This window comes from Polyodon spathula, unplaced genomic scaffold (genome assembly GCF_017654505.1).
Source record: "Polyodon spathula isolate WHYD16114869_AA unplaced genomic scaffold, ASM1765450v1 scaffolds_1422, whole genome shotgun sequence".
In the NCBI taxonomy this organism is placed as follows: domain Eukaryota; kingdom Metazoa; phylum Chordata; class Actinopteri; order Acipenseriformes; family Polyodontidae; genus Polyodon; species Polyodon spathula.
Window position 1 is genome coordinate 828,681 of NW_024472902.1, and position 18,525 is coordinate 847,205.

The 18,525-nt window shown below is 43.9% G+C and overlaps 1 protein-coding gene across 16 annotated transcripts in view; it reads left to right on the top strand.

The window, feature by feature from the left end:
- Positions 1-18,525, top strand: part of sh3glb2b (SH3-domain GRB2-like endophilin B2b) — a 26,028-nt gene continuing 7,503 nt past the window's right edge. For 2 of the 16 annotated variants that reach the window (XM_041242788.1, XM_041242792.1), the window contains exons 1-8: positions 4-228; positions 6,793-6,934; positions 8,316-8,327; positions 9,776-9,904; positions 12,990-13,123; positions 13,249-13,341; positions 14,330-14,341; positions 15,871-15,933. In XM_041242788.1, coding sequence (XP_041098722.1) covers positions 166-228; positions 6,793-6,934; positions 8,316-8,327; positions 9,776-9,904; positions 12,990-13,123; positions 13,249-13,341; positions 14,330-14,341; positions 15,871-15,933 — 648 coding nt within the window. In that variant the 5' untranslated portion in view covers positions 4-165. Of the gene's footprint in view, positions 229-6,792; positions 6,935-8,315; positions 8,328-9,775; positions 9,905-12,989; positions 13,124-13,248; positions 13,342-14,329; positions 14,342-15,870; positions 15,934-16,976; positions 17,025-18,525 lie in introns of all 16 variants that reach the window. The other 14 variants (XM_041242783.1, XM_041242786.1, XM_041242784.1 and 11 more) reach the window with 14 other exon arrangements.

Genomic DNA, 18,525 nt, shown 5'->3' on the forward strand with positions numbered 1-18,525 from the left:
CCCTTTAAATCTAGGCGATGCAGCTGATTCCGATGACAGCAGGGGAAGCGCCGCAGCTGGGTGCTGTGAGAGAGAAGCCGATTGCCTGGTCTGATCCCGCACGGTTTGCAGAGCGACAGCAGAAGCTTATGCAGTTGGCTGCACATTATCTCATGCACTGACACTATGGATTTCAATGTTAAGAAACTGGCTTCCGATGCCGGGCTGTTCTTCACGAGAGCTGTGCAGGTTAGTTTATTTTCCCACACCGTGTATTTTCATAACCAATTATTATAAAAAATAAAAAATGAATATGGGATGTATTTTTTTTTTAGAGGCCTTGGTTCCTTCTTAATTCCACACAATGGATGACAGATCCGTTTTTTTTTTCATATGCATTTTTAATATTGTATTAGGTAGGCGGTATTTTGTGTCATGCATTCTAAGCTTTCCCCATATGGTAAATTATGTAAGCAGGAAAGCCAGCTATCTAAAAATAATTTGTTGTATTGAGTGAAAAGTATGACACGACTAAGGCAGTGCTGTTGTTATCCTGTGCTAAGAGAGATGTTTACAGCAGCTGGACTTCCATCCATTTTAAAACCGCTGTGATGAGTTGGCAGTGCTGCAGAGAAACTGTTTTCAAACGCTGGTTTTGAAAGTCGCGTATGTACAGTTTTTAAATGGTGCTTAAATGCTGTTGCAAGTGTGTCCGCGTAAACCACTGCAGTTATTCAAATCACTCTCCTGCGTGATATTAGTTACTTTCAGTGCAATGAAAAATACATTCTTGAACCATTTAGTCTAATTATTGCACGCTTGTAGACAGCTAGAGTCTTTTTAAATGTTGTAGAGGCAGCATTCAATCACAAGATCAAAACAAATACAGTTCAACCGGCTGCAGTGCTCCTGACTCGCATCTGCACAGTGCAGTTCGGTGTCAGACAGGGCTACGTCTGAATTTTTTTATTTATTTTTAATTTTTTGATGGGTTCCACTTAGTTTCCAGATAAAAAATAATTTCAATCGCAAGCATTTAACCTGTGAATAAGCCTGTGAAAAAAAAAAAAAAAAAAAAAAAAAAAAACAGCGTTAGTTATTAGCGACTTATTCAACTAAACATCCACTGACATCTCCAATCACACAACACTTGTCTTTGACATATGAGTACACGAGGGATATAAACTAAACCGCTGGTGTGTATTGTACGGTTGGTAGGTATTCTCAAATGAAATATGCGTTTAATATTGTATCAATAAATAAGCATCACCTGACCTGCCATAACGCCGTCAGTGGGTTGGCCTGGCTAGTCTGCAACAGCCAAGTGCAGTCTTCTACAGGGAAGCACCTGTCTACCGATCTCTTGCTGTTGACACTCTAGCAAAGTCAGGCAGAATCGGCTGTCTCGCCCCTTATGGCTGAAACTGACAGTTACAAACCACTTTTTTTTTTTTTTTTCAAAAACTGGTCTGATTGCCTCGTTTGAGGAGTAATCCGCCTTCCATTTCTTTTAGCAGTGCATATCACATCACAGAGAGTTTGTGTAGCTCTAGATAAAGAACAATGAACTGGGAAGCCAATGAGTTCTAGATCCTGGCTTCACAACACAACCAGGATGTTTATTTTAGTTTCACTGGTGACCTTCAGTTTCAATTCTTAAAGCGCGAGAACAGGTAGAGATGGCAGGCGACTGGTAACTGTGCACATTGCAAGCATCGCTCTCGCTGCGCGCACAGCAGAATCACAGTTAAATCACAGCAGAGAGCATCAACTGATAACCTGAGTCTCTCCGCCTGTCTGCATTTTGACAGTCTCTGTACAGAACTGCACACTACATTACAGCCCCTGGTTATTCGTTTTAAACGATTAAGACTACAGTGCTGTCGTTTTAGCAAAGGACTGTTGCACAAGATATTTTTGCAGGGGAGTAAAACTGATTTCACTGCACAAAGACCAATGGATTACCACCAAAATTCCCCTTGGCTTTCTTTTGTGAGAACAGAATCTATCTTAGATTGAAACGTGGACGTTTTCTTTCCTAGTTCTCGCTGATCATCAGCAGCACTTGTGATCACTTACCTTGGGACTCTCCAGGGAAAGAATGCACAGCTTTGTGCGCATTATCAGTTCTGTGCAGTAAAACCGTATGGATTGCTTGCCGTCTTCTGTGCACGCAGCACTTAGTTACGCCAACAAATTCTATTTATAAAACTGGCAAATTCAAATGCATTACTTTGGTACTCTGCCCTCGTGACACAGCTTAAAAAAATCTGTCTAAAAAAAATTGTGATTACACTGGCGAAGGCACTCATCAAAACTAGATATATACTTTTGACTGCATGAGTTCTGACTTGATTGGTTAATGAAAGCAACCATTTGAGGTCCTCCAGCACATATTTAAAAGGTGTTGATAGTTAACCTTACTTTAAGCCTGGCCCTGATGACTCGGAGAGCAAAGGTAAATGAAGTGCAGACAGATATAGGATATCGGAAGCACTTCTTCACGCAGAGAGTGGTGAGGGTATGGAATGGGTTACTTAGCCATGTTATTGATGCTGAATCATTGAGGTCTTTGTGGGACTTTCAGGAGACTGCACGGCACACCGGGGAGACTTGGGGTTTGATACGGCAAAGTTGCCTCAAACTAGGTCTCCTGGAACCAGGTTTCGAGCCGCTGCAGTCACTGTGAATTATAAAAGCCACCAGTGATTAATTGTGTTGGTTCATGTAGCTGAGCGGCTGTCAGCTCAAAAAAACGTATTCTGCTCATTTCTATAGAACAATGGATTTACTGTTCCAGAGAGGACTATATATACCGTGAGTCAATATATCCCTTTTCACCTGACTGAGTTACCATGGCGACACACAGAAAATAAACCCTCCATAATGGGTACCTAACGAGAGATAAATGTGATGGCTGGTGTGCTCTGTAGAGAAAGCCGCCATCTGTTTGGGGCGCTGTGGTCACTGTGGGAGATTTCCTAGCCTGGCACTGTAATATAATACTTTGCAAGCTCATACAATTGCTTTGGACGAATGGGAATTGATATTTTAGAGACTTAATAATAATTGTGATTGTTCACCTGCTTTCATTTGAAGCCAGTTTTGATCAGTGGTGTGTTGGAACCGAATAAAAGGGATTGGGACTTGATTTTAAAAAGGGACTGGAATTGAAAAACAGGAATTGACCCGACCCTGCTAGTGAATGTGTGTGTGTCTGTTTGTTTTTGTTTTGTTAGCCTTTGGGCGTTATGGGTGAATGCTGAACTCCTGCGATTGGCTTGGTTTTGATCCAGGAGCGAGGCTGAGTAGAACAGGGCTGTTGTTCTTTTCCCGCGAGGCAGATCTTGCCTGTCTGGTGGATGAGTGTCTCAGTAATCCAAAGAGACGAGGCAGCTGTGTTTTATTATCTGAGCTGTGTCTGGTTTGAGCCCTAATAGACCTAATAGAATTCAGCATCGAGAGGATAAAGAGAAAGCAGGAGATGGAGCAGCGAGATACAGTGTGCAGGTAATGGGATGGATATTGGACACAGGGCGGTTAATTTCCTTTGGTGTAGCGTTTGCTTGTAAAAATTCTCCACCCCCTCTGTCCTCTCTGTACAACATGTTATAAAATGGATTGCATAGTCACCAGTTCACTGCTTCAGTTTCGGAGCAGTGTATGTGGCAAGGTTTCATTGAAATTCTGTATGTTGATACACTGTATGGGTGTACCTGTGGGTGTGTGAGGGACATTCTTGCTCAGTCATGGGGATAGTAGATAGTATTGTATGAGATCAGAAGTCTTATGAAGCAGGAGGTGGTGTTGACATGAAGTGACAGAGTGTGCAGGATTCATAGCTGCTTGACTTCTCCTGGAAGCAGATGCCAATTTGTAAGGTTTTGACTATTTTTATAGGCCAGCGCACATCACTACAAATGTGACCAATGCCGGAAAACATGGCTAGTCAGTGAGCATCATGGCTAGTCCATGGACAGACTTTGTTTCTGACTGTAAAATGACCCATTGCCAGAGCTTGGAGACAAAGGTTCAGGAATACAGAGTGACCAGTAAAGGCAGTGAGCTGGTGAGTAAAATCATGGTGGTTTTATAACAAGGGCACACTGGTGAGCTTCAGTGCCGGTGGGGTGGTCTTGTTCAGAGATGGCAGGAGAACTTCTGCCATGATGCAGGTGTTTTGCTGTCTTGGTTCCCCCAGCATGCACAGCAGTGACTCGGATCGCTGGTCAGTTCCACGTTTCCTTCATTCTCGTAGCAGAGTCAGACCCATTGTGGCATCTGGCAGTTCATTTTTTTGTGTTCTGTTACAAGAAACCTTTTCTCCTTTTAAAGCTGCAAGTGCACTGAACAGTTGCACTCTTGAGACACACACATAGGGAACATCTTATAATACATAACTATAAAGGAGATTGGTCGCCATTGCTGGAAGGAGGGGTTGAAGCTCAATGCGAAGTTTCCAATGTAAACGAAACTGGACTGCAGCAGCAGTGGCTCAGTTTGTGGCTGTGTAGTGCCCAGGTATCTGCAGCTGGCATGAACATGTCCTGGGCAGTACCACAGGTATAGTATATCTTTGATATAAGGGTGTAACGATACACTAATGTCACAATATGATATGTATCGCTGTATGCAGGTCGCGATCATGACCCATTTGATGGGCTAATTGTAGGATGTCTAATACAATCAAATGATCGATGGACTGTTATCGTAAAAGACAAATCAAACGAACTAGGCAGAGTGTGTATTCACACTGTACCAGCTATAAAACACTCCACCACCTTTTTCATTTAGGGTCCCGAATCATCGCTCCACAATGAATCCTGTGTTTCCTTTGTTACTGCATTCCTAAATGCAAAGGAAACGGACCAGAGCTTTTTAATACGGTGATATTTAAAAAGCGTTGTTTGTATTGATTGCTTTAACGTCAAATGAAAGACTTCTTCCAAGTTTAGAAATTTAAGCCAGGAAAGGAAAGCTCAGGGCTGTTATTTATGATGCTCTCTGGGGTTTTCAAGTTGTTTGCGAAGTAGCTCTGGAAATGTGTTCCAGTCCCTCGGAGGCAGTCTCGCTGTGAGAGTGAGGGGCTCGCCACTTTGTCATGTTGCTGAAGTTTATTAACTGCCCAGCGCTGCCAGGTTTTGCCTTTCAAAATAATTGTGCTGTAAATTTAGTTATATTTCTTTTATGCTTTCTTGAAAGTAGACATTTGTCATTTCTTTATTTGATTTCAAAGCTGTTCATTCTTTGAGATGGAGTTGGAGTTGTGCTGTAAGGGCCAGAGCTCTCCTGCAGCATCTATTAACTTTGAATAGAAACTATTGTTTCTTTGAATGTAGACCGTTGTTGCCTGTCAGCAGCGAGGATATGTGTAGAAAGTTTTTGAATGAGTTCAGCTGATCAAACCCTTTCTGGAATCCAGGGGTTAATTGAGGATCAGTGTTTCATGTTTCAAGATAGAGATGGGGAGTACATTTTTGCCTTCTAACAAGATAGTCCATTATTTAACCATTAGAATGCTTACTTTGCTGGTAACTGTTGTTAAATATGGATTAGGTATGACCTATATAAAATAAAAGGATTGGTGTGCTGTATCAGTAGTCCCAGGTTTGGAATGTGTAAGAGCGCCCCCGCCCCCCCCATTCGCAGTTCTGGTGAAGGACAGGATCGTTTGGCCACCTGCTGTTGAATTATTCAGTTCCTGCTGAGTGCTTGGTTTTAGGTGTCCCCACACCCCTGTCCCTCTGGCTTCTCTCTTAAAGTGACAGAGTTCTGTAAAAGTCAGGGCCGCACAGTAACAACAGCGTCCCAGGCAGGTAGAATCTGTCGCATCTGAGCTATGCAGCAGGCTCTGTATAATAACTTGCAGGTTGCATACTACAGATATGTTGCAGTGGTTCCTCTGCAGTAGACTGCACCTGCAGCTTTTTAAATTGCTGTGTAATTTGATTTATTATCCAGGTGAAAGCTCGGTTTGATGCAAGGAGGAAAGTAACTCCACACTGCTGTGCTGAAGGTCCTTACCGGGAAGGCTTGTGACCTCTGAATCCTCCACTCTTCCCACGGTTTAAGGGAGACTTCCATTGTTAATAACAGACCCTTTGCGTTGGTATTTCTGTCAGCATGCCTGTGCAGTGGTGTATGTGGAGCGGTGTGGAGACTGCAGTGTTTCTGCAGAGATCGTTCACGCTTTTCTCAAGTCCTTGTGTCTAATCCTGCTCCTAGTAGTGTTTTGTTTGTCAACAGGAGAGGAAATGGCTTGTGACGAACACGTCTTTTAAAACGTGTTCTTTAAACAAGAGTCTAAGTCTATCAGATCAGACTTCAAAACTTGTGGTGTAAAGAGCTGTTTACTGCTTAACCCTTTCAGGACCAAGCATTTTTCAGTGGAAAGGAAACTTGATATTGTCTTTGCCGGCCCGCATGTGTTAAATGGGGATTCAGGCCGCCACAAATGCTGTGCTTTGTTCTGTTTTTTTTAGATTGTCATTGTGATTGATTTATTCAGTTTTTGCAGGAAACCTCTTCATTCCTGTCATTTTTAAGATGGTATTTAAAAAGGCATTGCTTGAGTTTTCCACCAACGTGACAATTTGTCTCAAGAAAATTGCGGAAAATTCTAGTTATTATCAGAGGGCGAGTTATGAAACATACTGGTGCTTTAAAAGTGGTTTAAAATGCTCAGATTTAAATAATGTAATAAAATAAAAACACTCTTCAACACCATCACTTTGTTCTTAATTGGTTTCAAAATGTAAATGAGCAACGTAATGAAACAGTTACCGCGGGGTGTGACGTCTTTCTCTCTCCCAGTTCACGGAGGAGAAGCTAGGCCAGGCAGAGAAGACTGAACTGGACGCTCACTTTGAGAACCTGCTGGCCCGGGCCGACAGCACCAAGAACTGGACCGAGAAGATCTTCCGGCAGACTGAGGTTCTGCTGCAGCCCAACCCAAGTAAGACCTTCCTGAAGCCCCCGTGTTGCCTGCGCCCGTGCTGCACAGCGGAGCTGCGCAGACTGGGGGAGATTCAGGAAATCGGGGAGGTGGGGAGGGTCACACGGTCAGGTTGGTGGCTGTGCAAAGTCGCCAAAGGGCCTGGATAAACGAGAGAGAGTGTCTTTTTAGTTTGTATTGCCTTTTCCTAGTTGTTGAGATGCTTGTTGATTCCCAGCCTGAGAGAGGATTTTAAAAGATATTCAAGCAGGTCAGGTGGGATTCTGGCACTCCAGGCCTTTTCAGTCTTCCGTGTGACGAGGCAGCTTTAATTACTGAAGAACTACCATCTTCCGAGCTGCTGTGGAACCCAGCAGTGTTAGCTACTGCCAGCTCCCTCCGGCTAAACGAAACGATCCCTTGTTATAGACTGAACTAGCTATAAGGTGGTCCCGTCTCCCACTTGCCACTTCATTAGCACTAGCGTTCCTGAAACGCAAACAGCATAGTCCTTGTAACGACCCATAGATAAAGGGGATAGCTGTATTGTAGGGCATACGGTGAAACCCGCGTTCTAGAACCCCAGGGCTAATTGAATAAGCAGCATACTGTAACAAAAACCCGCGTTCTAGAACCCCAGGGCTAATTGAATAAGCAGCATACTGTAACAAAAACCCGCGTTCTAGAACCCCAGGGCTAATTGAATAAGCAGCATACTGTAACAAAAACCCGCGTTCTAGAACCCCAGGGCTAATTGAATAAGCAGCATACTGTAACAAAAACCAAATATTTCCGATTCTTCCGATACTAACTTTATGTAGCGCATTTTAAAGGTTTATTTTTTTTCTTCCAGCAGGGAATCTAGAATGTATGTCAGAATTGTGTTTGTGAGTTTCAGGTGATAAAGCTGCCCCCAATATTTTTTTTTTTCAACGCTCGTCTGCGCTCCCCGCAGCTGGTAAACAATAGCTTGCATCGATCACAGCACCTTCACGTCACAGCTGCTCAGCATCTCCCGCAGCACCTTGTCAAAAAGCACTGTCAACTAGCAACGGCTTGACCTTTTGAGATGGAATAAATAGAGTGATGTAGCATTACACTTTGAGAAACCAGAGAAAGGAGTCCGCAGCAAAGCAAAACACTCATATCTGACATTTGGTGGCATTTAAGGGCTTGGGGATTGCATGAGGAAAGTGGAACGAGTGTTTAAGGCTGGATGCGGTACAGAGTTTGCAGGATGTGTCAAACGCCACCCCCCCTTGTATTCAAAGTATAAAGTGGGACAGGGCAATCCGTCAGCCTGCACCGTCTCCTCCTTGCCATGCCTCTGTACTGTAATGCCTGTAGTCTTGAGCAGGGCCTTCTAACCTGTCCTTTTCTGTGTTCATCTCACATGCTACAGTAGATAACACGGGTAAGTCTGAATTTCTTAACAGTACTCCATGCTGCTGGGTCCTCATTTCCTAGATAAAGCAGTGGCATCTCTTTGTACTTGGTTGGTTTGAGGCTGCCCCTTGCTGGACAGAGGAGTTTATAGAACAGCTAACGATGTCTGGGTTTGAATTGGTTCATTCGTCTGCCGTTGACAGGTACTGATTTGAGGGCTAGCCATGTGTCCAGTACTGGGCTCCAGAACGTCCCTTGTTTTAGGTCTATTCTTGAAATGAAGGAATTTGAACAATCTGGCCCCTGCTAGGCCCTCACACTGCACATGTGATCATGCCTGAGTCTGTAAGCTTACACCCCCCCTCTCAATCATTTAAATAACGCAGCTGAGTGGTAATCATTTCCTCACCAAAAAAAAAAGGCATCTGTGGTCTCTGAATGCAGTGCTCTGTTTAGGGTCGTGCTCCGTTCTATCGTGAATAATGCCACGTGTTTGGGTTTTGTAGTCAAACCACGTCTTTTTAAATTTTTTTTTTTAAACACATTCCACGTGATCGCTGTTGAAAACCTCATGCCGGCCAGTCTCCCTGTTCAACAGTTCTGTAAAAGTGGTGTTTGACCTCTCGCAATCCTACACAAAGGTTACATGTGATTAGAAGACTCATGCCCGCACACTGCCCCTTTTAAAACCAATCAATCAAATCCCCAAATGACATTTTAAAAGTTACAACGCTACATTGATCGGGTCCTCGCTGCAGACAAGAGAAGACCCACATTAAAATCCAAACGCGTTTAAACTACGACAGAGCGGTGCAAGCACAGCACAGTGTGTTGTCCACTGCAGCTGGATTGTGATTTCCAGTTGAAATTGCAGTGTGCTGTTTTTGTGCCAGTGTGCAGTGGCTGGTGTAATGTGGCTACGGTAATTCTGTGTATTAAAATGTATTGTTCATCACTTGCATGAGTTTGCTTTGATTGTTGTTTGTTGTGTGCTGAGTTTTTCGTTAGGTCTAAGGAATCATCTGAAAGGGTCGCTAGAGTACACGTGAGGCCACATTTACAAAGCTTGTGCTCCAGTGAAAATGAGGACCATTGTCTTTCTGTAAGGGTGTTACATCTCTGACTTTGCTTTTATATTATCCAGAGTTTACTATTTGCAATTGAATTAATTAATTGAACTGTGAAAATAATACCAAACTTAAGAGTTTGTGAACATCACAGAGCACCATTCCTTAGTGTTGAGATAATGTATATGAATTTATATTACCGGATAAGAAAACAAGACCGTTTTGAAAAAGATAACAGCACTGTGGAGTCCTTGCATGACTTTCTGGAGCAGAACCTGTGTGAGACTGTCGCCCCCCCCCCCCTCCCGCGGCTGTGCTGTTTAACTCTAAACGGCACAGCCAATAGGAAGCCCTGGCTAGTCTCTTGCCACTCCCCTCCAAACCCCGCCTGTCTCCTGTCCTCGCCCAGGTGCTCGCATCGAGGAGTTCCTGTATGAGAAACTGGACCGCAAGATCCCCTCCCGGGCCACCAATGGCGAGCTCCTGGGTCAGTACATGCTGGAGGCTGCTAATGAGTTTGGACCCGGGACTCCTTACGGTAGGTGCATGTTACAGTGTCCTCCCCCATATTCAGCGATGGACACATCTCTGCATTAAATCAGTTCATTCATTCACTTTTTGCAGGGATGGAAATAAGACTCCCATTGCATAGTTTGATCCACTCCTGGTTTCACTATGAGTTTAATAAGACACCTAAGCTTGTTACCACCGCCTTGCCTGGCGTGAAACCACAGCAAAGCCCTCAACAGTGCAGTGCCGTCCACATCAGAGCTAGTTTACAGCTTTCAGAGGCTAGCGAGGAGAAGCACTGAATTACAGTCTCTTGAAGCGCCTCCCCTTTAATGATGAGCAATTGCTGGAGAAAGATTGCACACAAAAAAGAGTTGTTTTTTTTTTCTCTGATTGGGATCAGATTGCACAGTCTAGTATATTATGGTGATTAACTGGAGCTCGGCAGCGCTATATCTTCGACAGTGACATTGCCGCCCACACACATGCAAACTACCTCCTGCTTCATTGCTGTTGCCATCTGGGCTGTCCTGCTCTCTGAACCGTCTCCAATAACCCTGTATATATATATATATCTATATCTCCTGTGAAGTGTAAGCTTCAGTTCTTTGCAGTGCTTGAGCTTCTCTGCTTGTGCCGATCCTGAGTTTTTACTTGTATGCAGAGTGGAAAGAAATGTAGCAATGCAGGGATGGAAATAAGACTCCCATTGCCTAGCTGTTCGATCCATTCCTGGTTTTACTGTGAGCTTAATAAGACACACCTGAGCTTGTTACCTACACTCTGTGGCTGATCAAGCTCCTCCTGGAATGGGTGAAACTGCTATGCAATAGGAGTCTTATTTCCATCCTTGCGACGTGTGAAAGAATTTGCTACTGGCACCACAACTGGAATTAAGAAATAAAGACGCTACCCCAGTGTTGCATGAGGAGCACGGTGTCTCGCTACAGCAGGTGGTCTTGTGGGAAGTTACAGCCACAGTAGTAACATCTGGCACAGTATATCACAGAATATGAGCAAGGAACAGCTTTTTATTGAGGTTTCAAAAGCGCTCGCCACCAACAATTATTTTTTTTATTAATAACCTTTACAGTGCTCCCAGTGGGAAATATAAAACCGCTTGAAGGATGTCAGTCACAGTTTCCTAATTTAATTGCCCCACTTGTTCTGCCAAAACCTAGACAGTTTATGGCCACCAGGAAGTGAGTGGAGAGCTGTTGTAATGACCGGAGGATCCCTGCGAGTGCCATGCTTTTTCTCGTGGAGTAATTGCTCCCGACGAGATGCTAAATTGGCTTGATGGGACCGGGGGAGTGTTCTGGGGTTAATGGCATGTCTTCTTTTTAATCGTTAAAAGCATTGGTTTCCAACGTTCACGTCAGTTATTGGCATGGTGTGGAGGATTTGTGTTATTGATGCTTCACTAATGCATGTCTTTCAGTGTGGCGGGTGAACGGTCCCCATTAGCCCAGATCTTTAAAGAGGAAGCGTCTGATACAAGTAGATTTAACCAGACTGCACAGAGACACAGTTTCAGCATCTAGAAACTACCGTGTGCTTGAAATGCGTGGGAGGAAGATTCGGATCTTCTGGTGGCACAAAAGCTGGGGAAAAAAAATGCATTCACAGCAACTGACTCTCGATTAGAATCTGATCATGAATAATGGTGTTTTTTACATTGACGTTCTGACAGGGTAACTGATACAAATGTAAAAAAAACAAAAACCATTAGCCCAGTATTGGAGTCGAAAATGCAGCTGTCTGTACAGCGCTAGACAAACGGAACTTGAGCAATTCATGAAATTGCTCGGGCTAAACCCTGTACAAAAACTGTAGAGACGCTCATACACCTGTACTCGTGAACACTTGGAGAAAAGGATGGTACATGCTGGACCGGAGGCAAACCATTCTGTGATGTTATTGCCGCTTCGTGTGTGAGTGCTCATTAAAAATGCAGGTTTTGTTGAGCCCTGACAGCACTGAATGCATCTTGTGTTGTATTTCCATTCGTAATAAAGGCTAGCACCCCCAACACGCACACAAATCAATGCACTCTCAGTCCCTCTCAACAGCAGCGCTCCTGCCAGTGGAGAACAATGAGGGGCAGGCACCCAGGCTCTCTGATCAGAATTCACTGCTGGATGGTACCAGATCGCTCCAAAACTCAAGGACCGAATCGCTGGTACTGGACTGCTATGAATGCATGTCGTCCCCCGTCCCCCGTCCCCCCCTATATTTCATTGAAGCTTTGCCTTTTAACAAATGTGTTCATCATTGTTTGATCTCATTGCATTCCAAGCATCCTGATGCATTATGTATCGTTAAGGGACCTTATTGTTACAAACCGGACTCATAAAACTGGTTACAGGGAAAAAAAAAAACTTCCATTTCAAATCCTGTACAAATGCATTGAACACTGTCATCCTTCGTTTTTCATACTGTAGTGTTGAGTGAAGACCGTGCTTCACCCCACTCGTTACAAGGGTGTCCTCATCAGCCAGCTGGATTGTGTGGCTCCGATACAGCATTTGATCTAATGAAGGTGCTCTTAGTCACGATCCAGCCATGGGACTCCAAAACAAGAGACTGCGTAGAGCTGTCTCATTAAAACTGAAGGCTTGAAGTGCCTCGTTAAGATAATGCAATTCTCCTGTATGGCTGTTTTAAATGTTAATCTAGTTAGAGGATAAACTGATGGCTTTAATGAACTGATCTATAAATAACGCCCCCCCCCCCCCCCCCCCCCCCCCAGGTGAATTCATATAGAGATAATGATCCACCAATAGCTGATTCCACAGTGTAAATAAGGGATTGTAAAGAAGGGATTGTTCGGTGTGCACGCCACTGCTAAACGATGCAGAATTACTCCCTGGTCTATATAGAGCCCCCAGGCTAGGGGTGCCAACTGTCCCTGTTTTCTCGGATCGTCCCGGTTTTGAGGAAGGTGTCCCGGGAATTAAATATGCCTTCCCAGGACACTAAATGCCATCACCATAAATTGATTTTTGTACCTCGGGGGTGGCCCGTCTACCAAAGGCTGCTCCCCCTGGCCGGAGTAGTGGTCCTGTGCTGCCCCTCTTCTGAACGGAGCTGTGCTGTGTGTCTGTTTTCAGGGAGCACCTTGGTAAAGGTCGGGGAGAGCCAGCGTCGGCTCGGTGGGGCGGAGCGGGAGTTCATGCAATCCACAGCCATCAACTTCCTGACCCCGCTGAGGAACTTCCTGGAGGGAGACTGGAGAACCATATCTGTGAGTCTGGGGGCAGCTTCGGCGGGGTCCTCATTGTTTCGAGTGTGGCTTCACCGCGCCTGATTTAGTGATGCCGTGTCCCATGCTTCTTTCTCTCTTTTTCTCTCAATCATGTTTTCCTGCAGAAAGAACGGCGACTTCTCGAGAACCTCAGACTGGACCTGGACGTCTGCAAAGCCAGGTTAAAGAAAGCAAAGACCGCCGAGGCCAAAGCAGCTGTAAGTGTCTCGCTCTGTCTCTCTCTGTCTGTCTCACTGTCTGCTTCACCATTGCACTGTGTGTGTGCGCGCTCTCTGAGTACAGGAAACAAGACCGGGACCAAATTACAGCGACATCCAAAACCCAGACCATTCAGAAACAGCTATGCAAGTTCAGCTGGTTAAACACTGTAGGTCAACTATATACCATTTTATATAGCGTATTTTGTGCATGCATTCTACTGTCATTTTGTTTATAGCCTAGAAGTAATAATTAAACTAGTATGTACTCTACAGTGTTGCTGGAATTAAAAATCCAATGCATTTTACTGTATTAAAATATAAATATGGCACTGTTAAAAGTCCCATAGTCTTTGACAGTTTTTGATAGTACTTTATCAACGATGATAGCAGCGGCATAATTAAAATCTCATCCCAGCCTTAATCCCCAAACTATAGTGCAGAATACAGTTTGCCTGACAACATGATGTCTTTGGTGGAAGGCACTCATACCACAGTGCCAGCAACACCCTCCTTCCCCGTGTCTGCTGTTTACTGTAGTGCTGTAGCTGGAAGAAGCTGGAAGTAGAAATTTAGATTTAAAATTCAAGGTAACATCTAAGGCAAGGTCGCTTGACTCTGGGTGTATGCAAGCGATGTACAGTGGAGTATGTTGGCACTAGCAAAGTGCAAAAGGGAACGCGGAGATGCAATAATAAAAGTGGCCATAGGGGGTGCTGTTAAAGACCACAGGTCCATATTGCATGGTTCTTCTGCTGTGGGCTGTTATGAAGCTGTGTGTTTGAGGCCTCGACTGTAGTAGCTGATTCAGGCAGCCGGCATTCACACCTCCATCAGTGTCTGGTGAAACTCCTGCACTCAGAGGGTTGTCTCTGTCAGCTTTCTTTAGTCAATCTCCAGTCGATTTTTATTGAAAAACACAAACCGACCAACAGAAAAACCCAAACTGATTGTGTACTAACACCTTTTTCTGTTGTAATTTGCTCAGTGTGAGGGAGATGTGAGTATCGCTTTGTGCATTGTGTTGCTGTGGTCATATTTTCACCTAGAATACTACTACTTTCCTTCTTACTACTAACAAAAAAAAAGTAGCTGCAAGAAAGTTGAAATGAGATTGCAATAAAAAAAGGAATATGTATAATTTTATTCATTTATTTTTTAGGGTTTTAGAACTAGAATGTTTGCAGCAAAATAGTTATTTAGTTTTATGTTTTTTTTTTTTTAATTTCGATGTGTCATTTGGAAAGATATAGTGGAGCCGAATAGAAATGATTCACATTTTATTTCTAAAATCATTTTTGCAAGACTGCACCATGCATTATTTTTGCCTGGCGATTTTGTTAAATTGGCCTTGTGCTTTTAAATCGCACAAAAAAAGTGGTGTTCTCTCCACTATACCTTCTACTCGTCATATGAAATCATGAATCATATACCTGGATAACGAACGTGACATGCTGTTTGGTTTGAGGCAGAAAACAAATCTGGTTTTCTTATCCATTTAAAGGTCATGTTTGATCTAACCCATAGAGAGTGGTACAGTACACAGATAGCCCTTTGTTTAAAACCACATGTTACTTATAATATCGGTGCACAGACCACGTGACACGCACATGTCATTGGCATTTGTCCCTTTTTAAAAAAAAATTGGAATAAATCCGTTCTGATCCAGCTTCTAGTCTGGTAATGATGAAACCTGACCTTTAAAAACATGCATGGCTAGTGCCACAGAGAATACATCTTTTGTAGTGACTTGTGTCCCAGTGAAGCCTCATTTAATAAGCGTTGTCCATGTCTGGTCTGGTAAGCAGCCTCCTGGAGGGATTCTGAGCAGCAGAGACTATAAATAAAGTCACATGGTCAACCCCGTTGTGATGCAGATACATTTGTGACGGAGAAAGCAAGCCCCTAGTGGCCGCCTCTGAGATTCGCAGGCTGCCTGCCCTGAATTGGAATATTTCTTCTGGAGAATCTGCAGCGTATTTTTAACAGAAAGCTCTGCACCGATTTCACCTCAGTCTCGTCCCGATTGGAAGTCGCTGCCCCAGTTTGCTTACAGAATGCCGCCCCTGCTTGGCAGTGCTTTGTTAAAGAGGTTTGACTGTGCTGAGGTAGCATTCTTACTCCTAGCCTCGTGTTGACCTTACTGCTGTAGTTACTGTAGATCAGGAGATAAACAAGGGGCTTCTTGAATTATACCCAGACCAGCGGTGACTGAAAACCATTCCTGTCTGAGCGATGTAATGGGATCTCAGCAGAATGTCCGCCTTTGCCCCTGGGGTCAAAGATTTGAAAATGTGGGTACCCTCTCACCCAATAGAGGGGTGTCCTCTCAAGGGGGTAAAGAGAGCTTAACGGGTATGGGAGGGGCCACGCTCACAATGCTGTAGAGAGAAGTATAGAAAGATTGCTAGAGCTTGTATCAGTATTAACTCTTATGTATCTGTTTATTTGTGTACTGATTGATTTCTCCTTTTACATATGTTTGTGTTGATGCATGATTTGTATGTAAACTCTTTTCCCCGCTTGTAGGCGATACCCGATTTTCAGGAGACTAGGTCCCGTAATTATGTGCTGTCTGCCAGCGCATCAGCGGTAAGGCACCCAGACAACCACACGCACCCACGCACCCACGCACACACACACACACACACACGCTGCCACAATCCCTCATCAACCACACGCACCCACGCACACACACACGCTGCCACAATCCCTCATCTGAGGCTGTGATCACTAAACCTTTTCAACATTTTGACAAAACCCCAGACTTCAGCAGCAGGAGCCTGTTCCTTTGTCTGGGACACCAGGATGAGTTTGCTGCATCGTCCCTGGTCCTGATGTGATCTGATGCAGACCAGTGCTTCTAATTTGGCAGGTTTGTTCACGTCGGAGGGGGCGTGACCCCGATGTTCACAGCAAAGCAGTTTAATACGATTGCTGTTTGTCCTTGTTGCAGTGGAGGGGGAGAATAGAAACAAAGAGATTGTGACATTTGCTACTACAATTGCAGTTGTATAGTTCCGTACATAGTACCTCAATTCTGTGATGGAAATAAGACTCCCATTGCATAGCACTTTGATCTGTTCCTGGTTTTTGCTATGAGTAGAATAAGACACAACCTGAGCTTGTTCTCTATACACTGGGTCTAATCAAGCTTGTAGGAAAACCTGGAACGGGTGAAACTGCTATGCAATAGGAGTCTGATTACAATCCAAAGAAATATGCATGCGTGCAATTATGTGCTGTTAATGATCCGTTCAAGAGAAGTTGCTCACTTCTTACTGATCACATATTGATTGACCAGCCTGTCCCATTCAAATGAAGCAGCAGGCAATGAACTACGGCTGATGGTGTGACTACATTTGTTGAAAAGGTTGAACGATCTCTTGCTGCTTTGCTTATGGCATGTCACTGGGGAGTCTCTTTCTTGTTCAGAAGGGGCTGAAACGCCAGGCTGATAAAAAGCAGCCCCCGGTACGACGCCATAGCGGTTACATATCCATTACTTCAGATTTTAATAGAGAGCTGCAGAGAGACCACGGTTTTCCCCTTGGGAAGAGCGTTCTGTGTCAGCCAGCACTTGCTCCTCTTCAGTCCGACACGTTCTGTCTTCTGAATGTGATCGTTTTAAACAGATTGCACCTCTTGTGTGCCGAAGCGCTGGCTGTGTTTTTGTTAAAAGGGTATGTAATGCCGTCTCTTTGATTTTTGTCTGTTTTTTTTAATCGATAAGATGAACAAACTGCAACATTTTAAAATGCTATTAACCTTTACCAGCAGCTTTTGAATCCTGTAGATTTTAGAATTCATCCTTGGTCATTATTACATTTCCTTTGAGTGTGTTTAAAACACCAGTTACATGGCCTCAATTTGAAATGCCACGCCCATGCCAACATTTAAAAGGCCTTTGTGTTTCTGGTGTCCTCTCTGGTTTTCATATATTCTGTTAAGTGAAGGCAGGTCTGTTTACAGTACATCTCTGCAATCTGTATACACTTGTTTCTTGAATGTGAATTGAGCCACAGGAAACGGACGCCTTTAAAATTAGAAAGGCCTCAAGTGGAAGATACCATTAAGAGAGGAAGAGGGTGTGCAGCACATCAGTAGGGAGGTCTAAAGGAGAAGTAATCAAGGTTACTTTATTTTTTATTTTTTTTAAAGAATTAGCCTTCTTGTTAGTAAAACAGTTCCTTCCTGTGTTACGGGTAAAAGGACCCCACCTGACCCCACTGCTAATAGGAACCAGTGAGGGTTCTATAACCTGCAACATCTTGAAGTACTTCCTTCTCACTAAAGATCTCTGCTTACTTGTAGTTTGGTGTATTCCCCGATTTGTGGTATTGAAGGAGCCAGCAAGGTAGGTAAAGCCGAGGTCAATCGCAGTCAGGCCTCTGCTTTCACACACAGACCTCGCAGGGCTTTTAAATGTTGGTAAAAGGAGACGCAAAAATAAAAACTCGTTGCTCGAACAACACACTCAAAGACTTGTGATTGTGCTCGCCGTGTTTCTATTCACTGTTAAAAATGTTCAGCTGAAAGAACGGAAAACATATTGAGCTGCGAAATAGCAGTCGGGAGTAATTGAGTGTGGAGCTCAGTGTGTGTGTGTGTGAGAGAGAGAGCCTTGTTCAAGACTATCATTGCTAAACGACACACTGTTTGAAAACTATAGAGACACATATATAAATATATCTAGACTTCTTAGACCAAGGTACCAAGAACTTTATGAAGGAGGGCTGGCCAAGACTATGAGTTATATTTCACATAGAACAGGTTGTAGGCTTTTTACACAGAACGTTATGACTGCATGACAGACCCTACCAGGTAAAATAGTACAATCAAAAACGCTAGGAACAAATAAAATAAATAAAAATGAATCAATCCGATTCTGCCCTGTTCATTCGGATCCTCTTCTACGGAGAAGCGGTGTGCTAATAAGACATGAGCGTTGCTCCGACATTCAAGACTGCAATTTGTCTTTCAATTTTTACCTCCTGAGTTTCTAGTTTTGAGTGTTTAAGTTGTGGATGAACGTGGTAGTTTCAGCGTGGGTAGGAGAGATGAGTAGATGACGTGGAGCCGTTGGTAAATCTAACCCTCTTGGCACGGTGGGTGTATTCAAATGCGACCCCTCCCTTGGCGTTCGCCAGGTTTGTGTGAACCCCGCCTGCCTGTGTGTCATTA